The sequence below is a fragment of the Carlito syrichta genome, unplaced genomic scaffold (assembly GCF_000164805.1).
Source record: "Carlito syrichta isolate Samal-C Ts95f unplaced genomic scaffold, Tarsius_syrichta-2.0.1 Scaffold314127, whole genome shotgun sequence".
NCBI lineage: Eukaryota > Metazoa > Chordata > Mammalia > Primates > Tarsiidae > Carlito > Carlito syrichta.
Genome location: NW_007258223.1, coordinates 229,578 through 248,960, shown reverse-complemented (window position 1 = coordinate 248,960; position 19,383 = coordinate 229,578). Strand labels below are relative to the sequence as shown.

General features: G+C 39.8%; 1 protein-coding gene across 1 annotated transcript in view; it reads right to left on the bottom strand.

The window, feature by feature from the left end:
- Nucleotides 1-11,124: 11,124 nt before the first annotated feature.
- RBFOX1 (RNA binding protein, fox-1 homolog 1) overlaps nt 11,125-19,383 on the bottom strand; it is a 201,241-nt gene continuing 192,982 nt past the window's right edge. The window contains exons 13-14 of the mRNA XM_021719102.1: nt 15,411-15,486; nt 11,125-13,793 (exon numbers count right to left, since the gene is read on the bottom strand). Coding sequence (XP_021574777.1) covers nt 13,745-13,793; nt 15,411-15,486 — 125 coding nt within the window. The 3' untranslated portion in view covers nt 11,125-13,744. The remainder of the gene's footprint in view (nt 13,794-15,410; nt 15,487-19,383) is intronic.

Below are 19,383 nucleotides of genomic sequence, written 5' to 3'. Positions count from 1 at the left end.
GCCCCGTGATCTCTGCTTTCTGATGTCCACACCCTGGTACAATCCCTACCTTTTGAATGTGGACTGAATCTAGTGACTTTCTGCTCAGAATACAATACGACAAAAGGTATAGGATATCAGTTCTGAGAGCAGATTATGAAATATGTGGCTTCCTTCTTGTGGAGAACTCTCTGTTCTTTCTGCACTTATTCTCTGTGATTAAACAGGTTGGCTTATTGTGAGCTATGGATAGGCCTTCACAGCCTTCACAGCCTTCATAGCCAGGAACTGAGGAAGGAAGGTCTGTGGGCCACAGCCAGCAAGAAACTCGGGTCCTCAGTGCAATTGTCTGCAAGGAACTGACTCCTGCTAATAGCCTCGTGAGTGAGCTGGGAAATAGATCCTTTCCCAGTCATCTTTTTGGATGACCGTGGCTCCCACAAACACTGTGATCACTGCCTCACCAGAAACCCTCAGCCACCTGGAATTTGGGCCCATGAGAACTGGGAAATAATAAATGTTATTTTAAGCTGCTAAGTTTTGGGAGAATTTGTTATGTGACAACAGATAACTAATAGAAGATCCTATGTTTATTGTACCTCTGATGGTCAGGCAGCTTATTAGGAAGGTTCCGGGAACACAATAACAGTGACAGTTCAATATGTCTTGGGGACAGTTCCAAAGTTGTGCTATTAAAAAAGACCAGGCTTCGCATCTGGCTCCACCAGCTTCCAGTAGCTATGCGGCCTCTGCTCACTTATCTGAGTTCTGGTTTTCTTATTCAGAAAATGGAGATGGCCTTGTCTACCTTGAAAGTTTAGAATTAGAAATAAAGTGGTTGTTATCACAAAGACTGTGGTGCTTTTTCACGTTGTTGACATAAACAAGGCATGAGGGGCAGGATTCTAAGGTGGTCTCCAGGGTTCCCGCACCCTGATGAACACACTCAGTGTAATCTCCTCCCCGTGAGTGTGGGAGGAGCCTGTGACTAGGACGAGATGCTGCTCCCTGGATAGGAGACGTAGGTTACTCATCAAAGAACTTTGAGTTAATCTGAAAGGAGATAACCCTGGGTGACCCTGAATTCATTAGAAGAACCTTTAAAAGAAGGTGAAGAAGTCTAAGAGGTACACCACTGCTTACCTGGAAAAAGGCAAATATTCGTATTGTAAACATTCTAAGGGGCCACAAAGAACTAATGGTGCATTTTAGGAACTGAGTGCAGTCACTGACTGGCAGCTAGCAAGGAAGTGGAGACCTCAATTCTATCTCCACAAGGAGTGAAACTCTACAAACAAAGTTGATTAGCTTGGAAGATGATCTCATGTTTCAGATGAGACTCACAGTTCTGGCCAGCACCTTAATTTTAACTGGGGAGATTGATTCATGATTCGAAATGATTTCAATATGTCCTGCATGGTTTTATAATAAAACTGCATAATCCATAGAGAAAAAGGGAAGATAGAAACCCTGGGGTGCTTCCAAGTGTTGACAATTCTGCACTGGAATTATTATAGGGGACCACCTAGTTATAGGGGACTGTGGTAGACCGTGGCTTAAATACCATACTGCCCCCAACAATGACCTGTGCTAGATGGAAGCACAGGATTCACCTACCCATACCTAGAATTCCAACTCCTGGAAATGATGAGATCACAAACGTGTGTTTTAAGTTGCTAAGCATGTTGTAATTTGTTTCACAGCAATAGGCCTTAATACTCAAGGCTAGGATGGGTACATAATAGTATATTAGGTGCACCTGGGATGTCTCACGCTGACTATACTTCTATTCTGTTTTGGTATTTCTAGTGCTTAGCACTCTGTCTGGGGCAGAGGAAACACTGTTGATAAGTGATGAAATGAGTAAAAGAACAAACAGAGAGATGGGGATCCTATCCCTTGGGATTAAGACTGGAGAGGAAATATTGCTGCTATTAAATCATCCTCTTTGATACTCTCTCCAAGTTCACAGTTACCAGCTCTGGGCCTCAGAATTTACTGATTCTGGCCAAAATACAAGCTTCTAATATGTGCTGAGTTATTTTCCAAGAGTTTGAGCATTGATGGCAACAACAAGAAGTAAAATAAATGAATGGCCAGTTTCCTTAGAGGATAGCTGTCAGTGCAGATGAACCTGGGTTTGCCTTTCTGAGAAGTATGCAGAGGACGCATCGTCCCTTGGCCTTAGACTCTGAACACAGTGACAAAGCCAGTGAGATACCAGCATCACCCATGGGATTGACTGAATTACTGTGGTCTTTCTATTGAGATTTAGGTTACGATGAAATATTTAGAGATATAGCGACCAAGAGGGTCCATCAATGGTCTGGAGCTGCATGTCCAATGTGGGCACTCTGAGCTGAGTATTTTAGCATTTGAAATGTGGCTGGTCTACATGGAGATGTTCTGTGAGTGTGAAATTCATGTGAGATACTAAAGACTAAGTATGAAGAAGAGAATGCAAAACATCTTAGTATATTTTTATGATCATAATATACTGAAATAATATTTTATATACTCAGTTAAGTAAAATATATTATTAAAATTTATCTTACCTATTTCTTTTTACTTTTTATGGCATCCACTAGACAATTTAAAATTACGTATGTACTTGCATGATATTTCTGTTGGACAGCACCAGTTTAAAGCAAGGGCAATCTATACCAGAGAAGGCAAGGTTAAGAAAAAAACAAACAAACAAAAGCAGAAACAAACTTGGGCTAAAAAATTACGATATAACATGTTCATATAATGATCTGAAGAGAAGTAAATCATGAATTTGCTACACATTCAGCTCTGTAATATTAAATAATCAGAATGAGAAGACAGTTTTCCAGCCAGCCCTTCCTTCCTTCCCTTCCCTCCCTCCACTTACCTCCCCTCTCCCTCTTCTTTCCTCTCCCCTTCTCTTCCCCATTGCCTGCCTTCCTTCTTTTCTTCCTTCCCGCCTTCCTTTCCTTTGCACTTTATGGACAGGATGGTTTTGAGTAATCATATATTACAAAACAACTCTCTCTGGTCCTTTTCTTTCTTAACCAATGAGATTTAAATGTCTCTAATAAGCCTGTTCCTAGACCTGAGATCTCTCAGCGCAACACCTACCAGAGCACTTGGCTGGTTGGCAGTAAGAGATCAGGAGTGGTCTAGTTCAGTACTCTCCAACCTTTTTGGCATTAGGAACTGGTTTTGTGGAAGACAATTTTTCCACACACTGGGTGGGGGTGATGGTTTCAGGATGATTCAAGTACATAACATTTATCAATACTTTATTTCTATTATTATTACATTGAGATATATCAGGGGTGCCAAAAATGTATACACATATACACTTTAAGATATGTTATCTATGTATTATGTTTACTTTGTCATAAACTAAAATTTACTAAATTTACTAGCCACTCACTAGTAAATTGATAGGGTTATGAAATGAGTCTGCAAGCAATTGATTTACTACAGTTTCTGTGCAGCCAAGTCCTCACTGCTAATGTTAATCTGTATTTGTAGTCACTCCCCAGTGCTCACATCACCAACTCAGCTCCATCTCAGATCATCAGGCATTAGCTTCTCATGCAACCTAGATCCCTCGTATGTGCAGTTCACAATAAGGTTCATGCTCCTATGAGAATCTAATGTCACTGCTACTCTGATAGGAGGTAGAGCTCAGGCAGTAATGCAAGCAATGGGTAGTGGCTGTAAATATAGATGAAACTTGCTGGCTCACCTGCCACTCTTGTTGTGTAGCCCAGTTCCTAACAGGCCATAGTACTGTTTTGTGGCCTGGGGTTTGGGAACCCTGGTGTAGGGGAACTGGAGAGTGATTGTCCAGACATAAGGAGGCAACTACTCCTTAGCTTCAGTGACCTGTGACCAGGAGGGAATTTGGGTCTGTGCTCCCAAGCTTCCAAAGGGATGAATTCTGTGAAATCTCCCCACTTTCAAACATTGGTAGTTAACTCATATCTTGTAAATACCTGTAAATATCCAACAATAAGCTCTTAGAAGATATTTAGTTTCCAAAGCTACCAGTAGGTGAGTTCCATTCTGTACCTTGACTCAGAGCTAGCTTGTAAATAATATTGGCGAAGTCACTTCCTTCATGATACTGCTATCCAAGAATTTAAAGATGGGAGCTGGAGTACAAATAAATATGCCCATGGCTTATTAGGAAACCCAGGAGATGAAGTGTGACCTCTTTTCCCAAGGGGATAAAAGTTGCTGTTGAGAGCTGCCTTTACTGGTCAGTTCTCTTCCCCTCTCCTATCGGAACACAGATTCAATAGACAGAAGCAGATACAATGTTGAGCGGGAAGAGAAATCAAATTAGTGGCAGAGAACTCAAAAACTTGTTGGTATTTTAAAACTTACCAAATATTCTCTGAGTCCAGTTTGTTTGGAGTATCCTCTGTGGCCTAAGGAATCTCTATGATTTTAATTTATCTAACCCTAGAATTTGTTCAAGGAGCAAAAAGTAGATCTTGGTACTTAAAAATGTGTTTTTTAAAAGTTGTTGGCATTGAGTGTTCTGTTTTATTTTAAATTCTCTAAACCAAAAAGTGACAGAAATTTATGGATGAAAAATATCTTGAGGCTAATGAAGGGACAAGGAGAGAAGAGGTGCCAATGTTAACTGCCTACCTTCCACATTCAGAACACTTTATGTACTTATCTCACTTCTTGCTGACAATCACCTTCCAAGGTCATTACATTTCCCCATATTTTTCTGAAGAGGATGTGGGAGCTTCATGTGGCTAGATTTATACCTGGGGCAGAGTGGCTCTCAGTGTTTATACGCATTGGTGGCTGTACACTGCAGATATGCAAACTCCGCACAATGACATGCAGGTCTTCTGGGTGGCTGCCAGTGGCGTACACAGGGATTCCAAAGCACCATTAAAATGTTCGAGAACAGTTTTAATAGGTGAGCAGCCTTCCTGGTTTTTCAAATTCAACCTCACTTGGGACTCTCTCCTGAAGTTATAAAATTCAGTGTCTCACTTTTTAACACAGGGTTTGATATTTTTCCCAAAGTGGAGGGTAAGTGACTTTTCAAGAACCAAAATCCTCAGTGCTGTGCAATCTTATTGAATTTTCACCAAAACCCATGAGGCATTTCACCCATCTAAAAAATGAGCCCCAGAGAGGCAACACTGCCTAAGATCACACAGCCATGAAGAAGATGGAGGTTAGCAGTGACAAGACCCAAACTCAGGTTTATCTAGATTTTTTTTTTTCAAAAAAGAGGAAAAAAGACCTCTAAACACTACATTTGCTGACTGTTTTTCAGTTCCTTTTTTTTTTGTATGTCTAAATCTTTGATGGCTTAATGGAAATAACAAATATCTATTGTCTTTCTATCAGCCTAGATGAGTCATTTTTTTGTTGCTAAGTAATGGAAAAATGATTTCAAAAAGAATTTCATGTTTTTCTCCATCATGAAGGGCATAAACAATTTTGCATTTTTTACATGTTGCAACTAACCAACTAACACTGAAAGTTTTATGGTTTCCCCACTTCTTACGTCCTTTTCTCATAAGGCATCTCTCTCTCTCTCTCTCTCTCTCTCTGTCTCTCTCTCTCTCTCACACACACACACACACACACACACACACACACACACACACACACACAGAGAGAGAGAGAGAGAGAGAGAGAGAGAGAGAGAGGAGTCCTTTGGGGTGAGAGAAGAACATATCTTTGAAAAAAGGGGAATAGTAGAAAGAACAATACATCATCTAGTCATGCAATTTAGGAAAGTAAAAAAGGAAAAAGCAGCAACAAGCCAGTGATCCTGACAACCCCCATCCAGCTGAGAGCAGTTCCGCGACTGCTGAAATCCTACTTACAGTAATGAATTTCTGTGCTGCTCTCCAGCCTAGGAGTGTTTGGGGGAGATAAAAGTTGAGCTGTGTGCTGTGCCTCTGACCTGGTTTTCATTTCTAGACAACTTCCTGGTGTGGTTTGCAGAAAGTTTGACTTTCCAGATGTGAGCACGAGGGCTTCATTTTCTGGCCTGTAGTTTTATTGCTGTCTGCTTCAAGGCAGGTATTTTCGGGGTGGGGGAGGAGGCTGAGGGACCTTAGCTTTCCTTTCAAGGTTTGCTGGAGTCTGCATGCTGATGAGCTGCCAATTTGCATTCTGCGCGTTTGCAGCCTTCACCTGCCCACAGCACCACCATTACCCTACTTCTTGGGTCTCTGCTCTTCTATTTTCTACCTGCAGCCATTATTTTTTCTTCTTTTTTAGAGCCTGGGGAATTCTCTTATGCTCGCTGACTCTTTGCTTCGTTCAGGCAACACGCCATCTGTCTATTTCAGTCAGGGAGCTTGGATGTCAAAGTCACAAGCACCTGCTCGGTTTCATGAGGAATAATTGTGGTGGGGCAGGGGGTGTCTGTATTCTCAAAGGTGGACTTTGGGGCCCTTCTGATACCCCACCATCTAAACAAGGGTTCACAAGACAGTCAGCAAAGCTGGACCTCTGAGGGCAGTATGCAGTATGGGGGAAAATACTGAGATGGCTCCTGGCCCCAAGGCTTATAAGCTTTGTGACTTGGGGTGGATTGCTTACCTGAACTGCTATGAAGATGAAATGCCAGAAGATATGTTAGGTGTTGTTCATTAGGTAGCAGCAACAACTTTGGAGTCAGACAGTTGATACCCACAACTCAGTCCCACCCTTCATATCCCTAAGCCCTAGACATGTTCACAGCCCTGTTTAAGCTTCTGATTCCTTATGGGTAGACTGGGCAATAAAAAGACCTACCTTGCCACTTTGTGAGGATTCAGTGAGATGATAATAATGATGACAGTAATAGAAATAAGTCCTATTTGCTGATTGCTTATTTTATCAGTGTCCATCTAAATGCTCTATATAAATTAGCATATGTATTTATGGTCTGATAATGAATATACTGTAGTTAGATGAATGCATAAAAACAAACATTATATATTAAAAAGCAGTTGGTATCCACGTGTGCATAGAAAGAGATTTACCTTAGATGTATACAATTGCATAGAGCTCTATGTAGAAACATTGTGTGTATGTGTATATTATTTGATTTAAACTATTATTTGAATGCATAAAATATATATGAATTCATGTACATTATATAGATACATATAAAAATGATTTATCATTGAAAATTAAAAAATGGGTAGACTACTTTGGCTATATGCCAGACTAAGAGTTTTGTCTGCTTTAATACATCTCATTATCACAAAAGCCCTAAGTTAGGTACTATTATTATTCCCATTTCATAGATGAGGAAACTGAAATACAGAGGTTAGGAGCTGTTCTAAATGCCTCCTACAGATAGATTGTAGACATTTATGAAAATACATAGATTAAGTGAATGTGTTTCATAGAGTGCCTGGCAACGCATTTAAACAATGTTACCTATTATCATCATTATTGGTTTGTTCTCAACAAAAGCTGAAAGATTTGTTTCTATTGAAACATAACACTATTACTTTTAAAAGAATGCTCCAAGTTTTCACGACAATATCCCCTTGCTACCTAGAAAATATTTCCCCTTTGAGATAGTTGGTAAATTCCCTTTTTTAGGCCAGATATCTGTGATCAGTCTTCACTGTCCAGGTCACAGGAATTCAGCTTTGGGGCCCCCCTATTCTTCCCAGAGAGTGATAGGTAAGACTGGGTTCTCACAAGAGACTCCTCAAAAGTCTCAAAGAGCCCACTGTTTGTATCCAGCCCCAAGTCTACCTCCCGTCAAACTGCAAATGAGAAGTCTTGTCTACCCATGAGTTGAAGGTCTCTGATGTGTGTGCTGAGATAAACTGGTCCTCAGTCCAATGTCAAACATCAGGTTAAATCCTGAGCAACTGCACAATGAGAATTTCAGACCCTTCAGAGAATATTGTACATGTGAATTTATATACAAATCTCTCAGATATATAATATATATTTGTATACAAGGGGGAACCCCCAAAACGAATTTATTGGGAAAAAAACTGTATTTATTCTTACATGTTTAAACTTCAGTCACCTTTAAAGTACTCTCTGATGCAATATACCTGTTGAGATGCTTTTTCCACTGCTCAACAGTTTTTGAACTCGTTACTTTTTATGCCTTTTAGTGCTTCCGTCGTTCTTTGTTTTACCTCTTCCACAAAACGTTTTCCTTTAAGGACTTTTTTTCATTGGGAAAACAACACAAAAAAAGTCACTTGGTGTGAGACCAGATAAATAGGGAGGTGGGGCATAAGGGTTATACTGTTTTGGGTAAAAAACCATTGAACATGCAGCTAGGTGTGGGCAGGTGCACTTGTAAATCACCCATCATGAAATGGGCAAATGTGTTGAAAGAATATATATATATCACTGAAGCTGAATGCAGCCTCTCACACTGACACTAGCTGGTACACTGATGCCGATGGGTCCCTAGAACACTTACCTAGTGGAGGAAGCCTGTACTATATATAGACTATATCTATCTACCTATATATATAATATATGTATTATATATGTATAAAATTCTGTTTTTAGGGAGTCACCCTTCTACACACACACCCACACACACACAGTATGAACTAAAAAACAAAACAAGACACTCACCTTAAAAAAAAACAAAAAACAAGCTTTGAAGTTTTCCAACAAAAATAACAGTTTTTGACTTCCCTTATGAGACTATGATTTTCAGTCTTAGTCCTTGACTTTATTGGTGAAAAAGTAATCACAGATTTTCATGAGAAAGGTTGAGAATAAGCTTTGATCTCTCAATCAGGACATGTAAGTACATGTTCTGTGTTTGTGAATATGTGCACAGAGCCCACTCATATGAAGCACATGCATGCACACGCACATTTGTCAGCTCTCCTGGCACTGTAAGTGTTAGTCTGCAGAAAGAATCAAGCATGAACACAGTCACAGAGTTCACTGGAAAATGGTACCTCCCATAGGATCGTGGTGCTTAACCTTGGGAGTGCCTAAAACAGAGGAATCCAGGAATCATTTTCAAGAAGCTCACCAGGCTCTAGGAGAGGAAGTCTGTGGAGTCTATGTTGGAGGGATACTGTCACGGTAGTAAAGTGCTTTTGCTTGTGTGTTCACATGTATGTGCATGCATGGGAGAGTGATGTGCTCGCTAGAACTGTGCACACTTCAAAAATAACTACTTCCCAGGAAGTAGAAATAGGCTTCAGATGACATCATCGATGATAAATGTTGTCAGGGTGTTGAGTGGGAAATTGGGATGGAATAGTGTCCCAAGCTAGTTGAATGGTAGCTGTAATATTTTATTTTATTTTTTATTTGAAGAAGATTTTACTGTTTAATTAAAATATTGTCTTAAGAAATACATTATAGATGAGGGGAGGCCATGGCTACCTCTGAGGCATTGTCCACAGAAAAATAAATAACAGCCTCTACTTATGAACAGAGCATATGCATTCCATATGGGTTTCCTTTGGACTTCTTTTCTCACCTCTGCCCACACTCCAGGGGGAGGACAGGAGTAGGATGATAGCGTTTGCAGCCATTGGTTGAACAGTTGAAAAAAAATCTGTTTGCTTTTGTCATCATTATAATTTTCCTTACATTTTGCATGAAATGTATATGCTTATTTCTATTTTAGATAAGAACCTGCCTTTAGAGATTCTAATGCAGACCACTGTTTTTGTCATCTACACTTATATGTAGTATTTTTAGTGGGGAAGGGGCTCAGTTATTAGCCAATATTTTAGGAAACAATGATCCACCCCCAGTGAATTCTCCCCTCCCCTGCCACCTGGGATCATAAAGCTTGTGACTTTGTGTCAATTAATGTAGCTGTCCCTATTTTGTAAGGAAAGCACTAGATGACGAAGTTCAACATCACCACCACCATTACCAATGCCATCACTATCATTATCAATCATGGAGCAGAATTATTGGAAGAGGGCACAGACTTCAGGGTCAGACAGAGCTTCATGTGGTGTCTGCTTTCACCACTTGCTGGACATTGCACTGGGCAGATCATATGACCTAGTGTGTCATTATTTTCTTCCTTTATAAAATAAGAGTGATAGTACCTTTAAAGACCAATTGGTTCTTAAACCAATTGACACAGGGCAACAAAAGCTGATTGTAACCTGCATAGTACTATATATAAGGAATTTACAGAGAAGGGGGGATTTAATATATGTGAAATGGTATTATTTATGCTATTAAGACAACCTGCAGTGTGAAAAGAGGATTGGAGAATGAAAACCTGTACTCGGGGTTAAACCTCTCATGTCTACAGTTCTCACTGGCAATGTGAAAACATTCCCTGTTGGTTAAAGGTGCACGTTTTAGAATCCTACCCTTGTCATTTGCTGGCTGAGTGACCTTAGAGAAAGTAACCTATTTGGTGCCTCAGTGGCTTCCCCTGTGAATAATAACAGCTTACAAGCTATGAAGTACTGCTGCAAGTCCTTCACATAGATTGTTTACTTGTTCTGCAAATAACAATATTAAGAGGTAGGTGCAATGGTTGTCCTGTAGTACGGATGTGAAGACTGAGGCACCGGGCTTGGTTTCACTTACCCCATGACAGAATCAGGGTATAAACCCAGAATATCTGCTTCCAGGACCAAGAATTTTCTAACTTTTGTGTGTGTTAACAATTGGATAGGAGCACTGCGATAATTAAACAAGATAGGATTCAGATATTCTTAAGTCACTAAGTGGGGTAGATAGTTCAACCCTGATAAGATTCTTAAATTACTAAATGAAATAAACCAAGGACCCGGGATTCTTAGTTCCAAATACACACTCAATGAATGTGATCTCTAGCACCTATTATTATTTTCCTCATCAAAGATCTCCCCAAAATTTGTGTTAATAACTTGAACATATATTCATTTGAAATGCACTACTTGTTGTTTTGTATTAAAAATGCACTTTTCCATGCTGGGATATAGCTAAGCTTTCTTAAACATCTGGGTGAGTTTCACTGACTTTTTCGGAAAGATGATTAAGGAAGGAAAGCTCTTTGAACCAGAAAACCGGGCCACCTGTAGGAGGTAGCTGGTCCACTGGTGCAGGGGCAGCCTAAGGCTCTTTGGGCCGCACCCACCCCACACCCCCTGGTGGACATAAGTGCAGTCACAGGTGTGGATGAGGAAACTCACAGAAGCAAAAGGACTCAGAACACCAACTCACATGTACCTTTTCAGACTAAGCTTTTATTTTTTGATATTACAAACCAGTTTTCTTTATTCACAAACCACTGTAAGTGATATAAACACTAATTTCTAAAGACAGATATACACATTTTCTGGGTTTGCAGATTGCGTGATGTGTGTGTTAAGAAGTCACTATATGCCACACATAATATTAATCTTTTTTCCATAATTCATAATAGCAATAGTTATTTAGATAAATGAAAACATTCCAAATAAATACTGTTTAAAAAATTCAAAATGTTTGTTTACATCTCTGACATACATTTTAAAATGACTTATTGGCATCTTGGAGGAGTGCCTGGACAAAAAGATTCTGCAACATCAGATGGCACCCACTTGCTCTAAATGATTTTTATTAAAACTACATACAGTCATGGGGAAATACAGCTCATTGATGAAAATCAAAACTGCAAATGAATTTTACTTTAACCAACACAGTAAGAATTCCAGGTTTGTGATTCCAAACAATACAAATTCTGGATTTTGAAATCTGAGGCAATTGGAAGAAATCTAATTATTCTCCCTAGGCCCCTTGTTCCTACTCTCTTTCTCCCCTCTGGAGTAGGATGCCATAGCATTTTAATTATTCAATTCCTTTAAGAATATCGATCAGGCACCCATTGTCACACATTGTTTTCCAGGTGGGGGAATGAGAATGTCTTAGTGATACTATAAAACACACCCTAGCCCCTCTCCTCATCCACCCAAATACTTCTGGTGAAAAGAACATTTTTTGAATATGCGTTTGGCTGCTAAACAGTTCCCCCCCTTTTCTCTTTTAGAGATAACTATAATCTGTCTTAGATATCGAAGCTACAGAAACTTTGTTTTCAAATCTTGTGAAACTTTATTGATGGTTTAATATCCAACTGATCTTACGGCATGCACATAGGATGACAAGAGAAAGCTGGATCACAAACACTGGTTTTTTTTTTTTTTTAAGTTTTGTCTGGTTTTGTTTTAAAGCAGAGTTGTTACAGCAGATTGGCAGGTTCACAGCGGTGAGTTGATAACTTACTAAAGTGCGTGCCCTAGGGCCTGCACTGTACACATGAGGATTTAACTATGGCAGCAAAACTACTCAGGGACAGCTTGCTGCGGTTTGTTTTTTCATTTTTATTTAAATACAAAAACAGGAAGACCCGTGACAGATACCCCAACTCAGGTTAACTTGTAAACAGGACAACATGGAAATTCGAGTTCAAACAGAAGAAGTACGGACAAACTGCAATTTTTCGGCTGTGTCAGTCTGGCCCTGTGTCCAAGAAAGGGAAAGGGACTTTGTTCTTCCAGGAGGAAGAGGGTGGATCTACTTTTTTGCTTCCTTCTGACAAATGTCCTGGGCCTTGGAGATGGAACTAAAGATAATTGGTTTGAGATCATCCTCGGGTGTGTGGGAGAGGTGGAAGGGGTGGAAAGGCGAGGCTCTCACAGACTGAAAAATTGCAGATTGCTCACACAATGCAGTCATGTCTCAAAAAGTACCAAGCTGATGAAAATACCATGATTATCTCTACTCAATGATTGCAATACTTGTAAAATGCTTCTATAAATCCGAATATAATTATCATGTAATTCCATAAAAATTATATGTCTGTCTCTAACAGTTGTTCTACTAGGCTAAAACTAAAGCTTCATAGACTGTTTCTAGAACTTAACAACTCCACTGCACAGATGTAAATTTTATACATTTTTTTAACTGGTACAAAGAATTTAAGTTTTTATTACTTTCTTTTTTTGGAAAAAAAAGAAAAAAATAGAAACAGTGCTTTTTTATCACCTTTTTATTAATGTTTTTTTCCCTCCCATAATATAAAAGTCAGCAATGATATCAATAATTTATTTTACTGGAAGAAATATAAAAAGAATGCTTGTTGATGGCCTAACTAGCAGTTTTTTGCCTAAATAACTAGCAGCTGGTTAAGAAGCTGAATACTGCTGGGTGGAATGGTTTAAAGGGTGGATTTGCACAGCTTCATTCAACTCAGATGCATAAGTGCTACTTGAAGCACTCCTTTGACAACATAACATTTGGCTTGAACTGGCAATGAGTAACTTAGAATCATTGAAAAATGATTGTTGGTGCAGTGGGTCGTTTAGATTCATCAGTTACTACATTTTTTTTTTCTTTCAGCCAAATCCCAATTCCAATCCCCTCATCCCCTCCCAGCCTTCCTTTTCACAAAATAAAATAATACAGATGCAGAAAAAAATGACTACTGTAGTCACACTCTTCCCAAACAGCTGATAACCCCAATAGCTTAATATTCAGCATATATAATTCATTTACATAATATAGCACTCTGGATATGGCCCTAAACCAGTTTTTATTCATTTCTAGCATCTCTCTAGATCAACCACAAAAACTCCTACAGCCAGTAACCAAACTACGGAACCTTCAGAAATTAAAGACCCACAATATTAAAATACACAGAACAAAATATCTGAGGTATAAGATAAAAAATGTAATTTTTTTCCTCTTTTTTATTTTTGTCTTTTTTTTTTAGAGTTGCTAAAATGATGCACTACTGCATGTATTGCAATACTCAGGCCTCGGAAAGCTTCCTTTCTCCCCACATTGGAAGGTTTTTATGGTTTTGTCATTTAGTATGGAGCAAAACGGTTGTATCCCCCTCGGTATATACTAGCCTGCAATGAAGAAAGAACGAGACCCACATCATCAGCATGGCTCCTAGTCTTGGCATCAGTCAAAGGTGCAAAAGCATTCTGAAACAAAGCAATTTGAGGGGTGTGTTTTTTACATTTTCCTTTTGCAACATGTGGATCATCAAAAAGACTAATGTGAAAAATAGACACTCAAAACCAACCAAAATGGAGGCACCCCCTGCCCATCCCAGGTTATTCTTGAAGGACTAAAGGTAGGGCCAGTCCTGACTTTCCCCAATAGCTTCTTATAAAGAAATTCCCTGTAAAACCAAATTTTATCAGCCAGTCCTCTTAGCTAAAAGGACTCTGTTGCAAACTGGACAACTGAAGGATTTGCACTGTCTCTTTCTGTTTGATTGTTTCTTGGATTGATTAATTAATACAACATTCCCTTGGGGAAAAGCTCAATCTACACTCAAGGTGGAATTTAGACGATGTACTAAATGTAGTAATTCAACCCTCCTCTCCAACACATTCCTCAAGTGGACTAGGTGTTGAAGCAGAGTTGCTGAATGCAAAACTGGGATGGAAATTTAAATTTACTTCTTACTTGACTTGGCTCAGCAGTCTGTATGGAATCTGATCTTGAGAGGGGAGTTGTACAGATGAATTGCTTGATGTAATTAAGCTTGTACAAAACAATATGTTTCCAAATCACAGTTGAATTTCTATGACCAAGTTCCAGTGAATTGTCTGGCCATGGCTTTAAATGGCTATGAGGTGGCACTTAACTATTTCCTTTTTCTAAAAGTACTGGCGATTCAAATGAATGCCTATAGGGATTTGTTTTTAGGATAAGGACTGATATTCTTGATCCAAGCAGAAAACCGCATGCCAAAGCTTTGTAATGATTGCATACGCTCTCACGTGATGGGCACGTCTTACTGTACTCAAGAGTTTTAGTGCATAGAAGTTTGAACAAGTACAGGCAGATTCACCCCACCCTCACCTCCCATTTTCACCCACCCCCCTACCCACCCAAACAAAAACCCAGACCCCCCCAAAACAAAAGACAACCCCCAAACCCAGCTGATTCCTTCTAATTTCTTATGTACTAGGTACACACACAAAGTGTGTCCCTCTCTCTATTTTCTTTCCTGGGCGACTATGACTTTAAACATGAATTGTAATAGGGGAGGAGAGGCAGTCAGATTCTCAGCTGCCTGAGAGCAGAGGCCTGGAAGTGTGCAGCTTAGCTCCTCTGAAGTCTGTGCTGGGGCTGGAACCTTGGGGCTATGTGAATGAGCAGCAAGGGAGGGAAAAAAAAGAAAAAAAAAGTTCTGCATTGACACTGCATTCTGTTAGTGATGGATTTAATTATCAAAATGACTAATTATTCCATTAAGGTAAGTGCTCCGCTAGGTGAGACTTGCAAAATTAGAAATATAATAACTTACATGCACTACATTGCCAAGAAATTAAGACATTTATCAAGTTTACTGGGAGGATTAATGTGGCATTTTAGCTGCTGTTAGCACAAGAGACAAATTCAATTAAGGAAAAGTGAGAGGACGTCAACCATCAACCCATACTAAGGTCCCCACTGGGGGAAGGGAAGGGAGGCAGGAGGAAGTGAGGACAAGGAGGAATGGTACTCACCATGGCACCAACGCCGTAGGTGGGGGCTGGAGCAAGTGCGTGGTGGTAGGGGTCGGCAGCATAAACTCGTCCGTAACTGAAAGAAAAACAGAGGCAAAGGTTGATCCATAAACAGCTCCATTAGAAAGTGGGAAAAGGATATGAATAGACACTTCTCAAAAGAAGACATACAAGCAGCCAACAGATACATGATTAAATGCTCCGCCTCACACCAAGATACCACCTAACTCCAGTCAGGATGGCCATCATCAATAACTCAAAAAACAACAGCTGCAGGAGAGGATGTGGGGAAAAGGGAACACTTCTACACTGTTAGTGGAAATGTAAACTAGTACAACCTCTGTGGAAAACAGTGTTTCGATTCCTAAAAGATCTAAAAATTGATCTTCCACATGAGTCTGCAATCCTCCTGCTAGGAGTATACTCAGAGGAACTCAAATCACTGTATAAGAAAGATACCTCCACACACATGTTTATCGTAGCATTATTTACAATAGCAAAAACATGGAACCAGCCATGCTGCCCTTTGAAAGAGGACTGGATTAAAAAAATGTGGTACATATACATGATGGAACATTACTCAGTCATAAAGAAGGACAAAATTATGAACTTCGCAGCAACTTGGATGGACTTAGAGGCTATAATACTGAGTGTTCTATCACAAACAAAGAACTGAGTATCACATGTTCTCCCTCATAAGTGGACCTTGAACAACTATCATAATACTATAAGAAAGGGATTGGCAGTTGTGGGAAACTGCCAAGGGAGTGGGAAGCACACCTCATCAACAAGTGTACCTGCATAGTGAACACTTGTATACTTAACCCTGAATTGTACCACACATATTTAAAATAAAAAGTTAAAAAAAGATTGATCCATAACATGCAATTGCAATTTAATGATAACAATAATAAAATCCAAAATACCAAGACAGTGTTTAGGGGTCCTATTCATCTTGGAATAAGAAACATGTTTCATTCTCCATGTAACCTGAGAAAAGTTAATCTGTGCACAACATATTTTTTTCTTTTTTTGGTCCATTGAACTTGGCTGGTCATATTGATGTGTTTAGCATATACATGTATATAGACACACATATGTACACACACACACACACACACACACACACACACACACACACACACACACACACACACACATATGAAGAAACAACTTAAAGTGGCCTTAAGAAACCCAGCGCCCACGGAGGATATGTTAATACTCAGAAGAGTATCTTTTTCTCCTGATTTGACTGTCACCAATCAAGCGAGGCAGGGTGGATCAGAAAGGGTGAAATGAATCTGCTGTTAGTGTCCACCACCTTAGAATGGGAAAGAGCAAGAGTATTTGAATGGAGGCAACTTTGAAGTGTCCCCCATGCTCACTCTCACTCAAGAGTCGGAGCCTGATTTGATTTTGATCCTATCACCCAAGAATCTTTAACTCATTCATCTGTGGCCAGGTTCTCGGAAGGGAGGTATCTGAAACAATATATCTGAGTTACATTTACTTATTTTTCATTTTTTTCTGTCTCAACCTTGCTCCTGCCTCTACCTCCATGGCCTCCAGTACTGTACAGGCTTTAGAATAAAATTGGAGAAGGATGAAAACTAGATGCACTGGGTGCCTACTAAATGTCTGGAAGTGAACACTGCCACAAATTAGAAATTAGGGATCAGAGAGGTAAGTAAATTGCTCAAGGTCACATAGCTGGACAGAACAGATCCTTGAATTTCTCAGGATAATGTGCATGCTTGCTCCACAGTGTCACGTCCCCTTACTCGTTTGACCTACCAGGTATTATCTTGGATAGTTTGAATGGTGCTACTTTAATACAGATCAGATCTCAGTTGCAATCTTAGATTAGGTTCTCTGGAAGCAGAGCCTAACACAGAGATTCTTGTGCAAGTGATTTATTGGTGCTCTCAAGGGGAGGAGAGAGACAAGCAGATCAGAGCAAGGGAACCAAAATAGGCAAGGATGTAGTCTGAGCTAAAGAACAGCTTCCACCTGATCCTGTGAGTTTCATGCCAGAATTGGTTTCACCTGGGAGCAAGTAGGTTGGCCCATGTAAGTTAAAGATTCTCTATGGGCTTTTCAGAGGGGTGGGTGATGGACCACTGAGTTAAAGCAGCTCTCTTTGGCAGAGGAAAATTTTCTGGAGAAGGGGGCAGCTGTACTCCATTAGCAAGCAACACCTGCAGCAGCCAGGGAATTGATGCACCAGCCACTCATGGGGTCTATGTGAGTTTTTAACAGCTTTTGACTTTTTTTAAAAACAAAGAATGAAAGAACAAGGAAGGATGAAATGGTTTGACTGCACGATCAATCTTAAGCTCACCTCCTTTGTCTTATAGTCCAATTTGCATGTACTGTATCCCTGTTTTTCCCTATATTTCCTCCATATTGCTTGCCATCTTCTTTCCCATAGTTGGTGGGTAAACATGTATTGGATGGGTCTTACTTGGTAGCTCACACCAGAGTCTGGGAAGGTGAGGGATGCTGGCTGAAGGACCTTTTTACTCAGACTTCAAGTTACACCACAGATGGAAAAAAAAATGATTACACCTAGCTCGAATTGGGCATGTCCTAACAAGCCCATCTTGCCTATTTCAAAGGGCACTAAGCTCAAATCATCTAGAGGACATTTTGAATTTCAACAGTGTTCTCCTGATTTCCAGGAACAATGATATAAATAGACGGTTCTCTTGTGAGGCGAAACTCTCAGTGAAACAAACACATAGTCAACTCTTTCTTGCTTTTCACTTCTTGGGACACCCGTGGGTCTTTCTCATCAAAAATAGCCTTTAATCAAAGTTTATCTTTCTCTCTGTGAGGAAATAGAGATGTAGAGCCAGGCCAGAGGGTGTATTGAAACAAGAACAATAACATTCCTGAAGAAATAATATATTCATGGACACCTCTTGAGACCAGAGCCTCTACTCACTTAATTAAAAATAGATATTAATAGGGATAAATAAAATGATATATCACCTTCTACTAGTCTTCACAAGAAAATAAAATCTGTCATCGGTCCAGGAAAAAATCTGTTATTGGGGTTATTTTTAATGCACCTTCATTTAGCAAAGCTGGTTGCATAAATAGGTTATAAACTGCAAAGATAAATAAATCTTTGGAAACATATTAAGTGATGCCATGGCATGGTGTTCCTTCAAAATGGGTGTGAAAATATGCAAATTCAGGAAAATTATTATTATGTTTTAAATTTAGGGAATGGTTGCACTGTGGCAACAACTTCCTCTTTTGAGAGGACAACATATTGGTAGTCTGAACATATTTAATGGGGACATAGCTCCCACCTTTTCCTACTGCATACTTTAATGGTAACTCCTTATTGGGCTATAACACTGGGCATAGTTTCAACCTTTGTGGAAAACCCAGGGTAACAATTTGGCAGTATTCTCTTCCAAGGCAGAAGAAAAATACAGCAGCACTGAACTACTCCTCGCAAATGAGCAGGCTCCTTTTCTCCTCAGGGTGACCTCTACCTTCAGAATTCGATGGTTTTATTATGATTAATAAATTTCATTTCCACAGAGGAAAAGGGACCATGTCAGCTCAAACTGAAAGCAAGGAGGCTTCTTTTCAAATGCTAATTTCCAAACACGCCCTTGTGTGACACTACAATTTAGACACAAGGTTATTAGGGAAGATGTTGGCTTGAGCACTACTTTTACAGCAGTTATGCCATCCACATCAGCAATCTGATGTCCTCATAGGTGGCCAAGCACAGTCCAAAGAGAAAGTGTTGAGTCCCAGGGCCCTCAATGGGAAAATGTCTTATGAGTGCCATGTTAGAACCTGACCTGCCACACAGCCATCCTCCACACTACCCATCCCTGGCCAAAGTGGGCAAAAGTGTGATCAGATCATGATGCTTTTTATGTCCCCATAGCCCTTCCATAAGCAACTTCAGATGAAAACTTAAATGCATCCACTTCACTCCATGTAC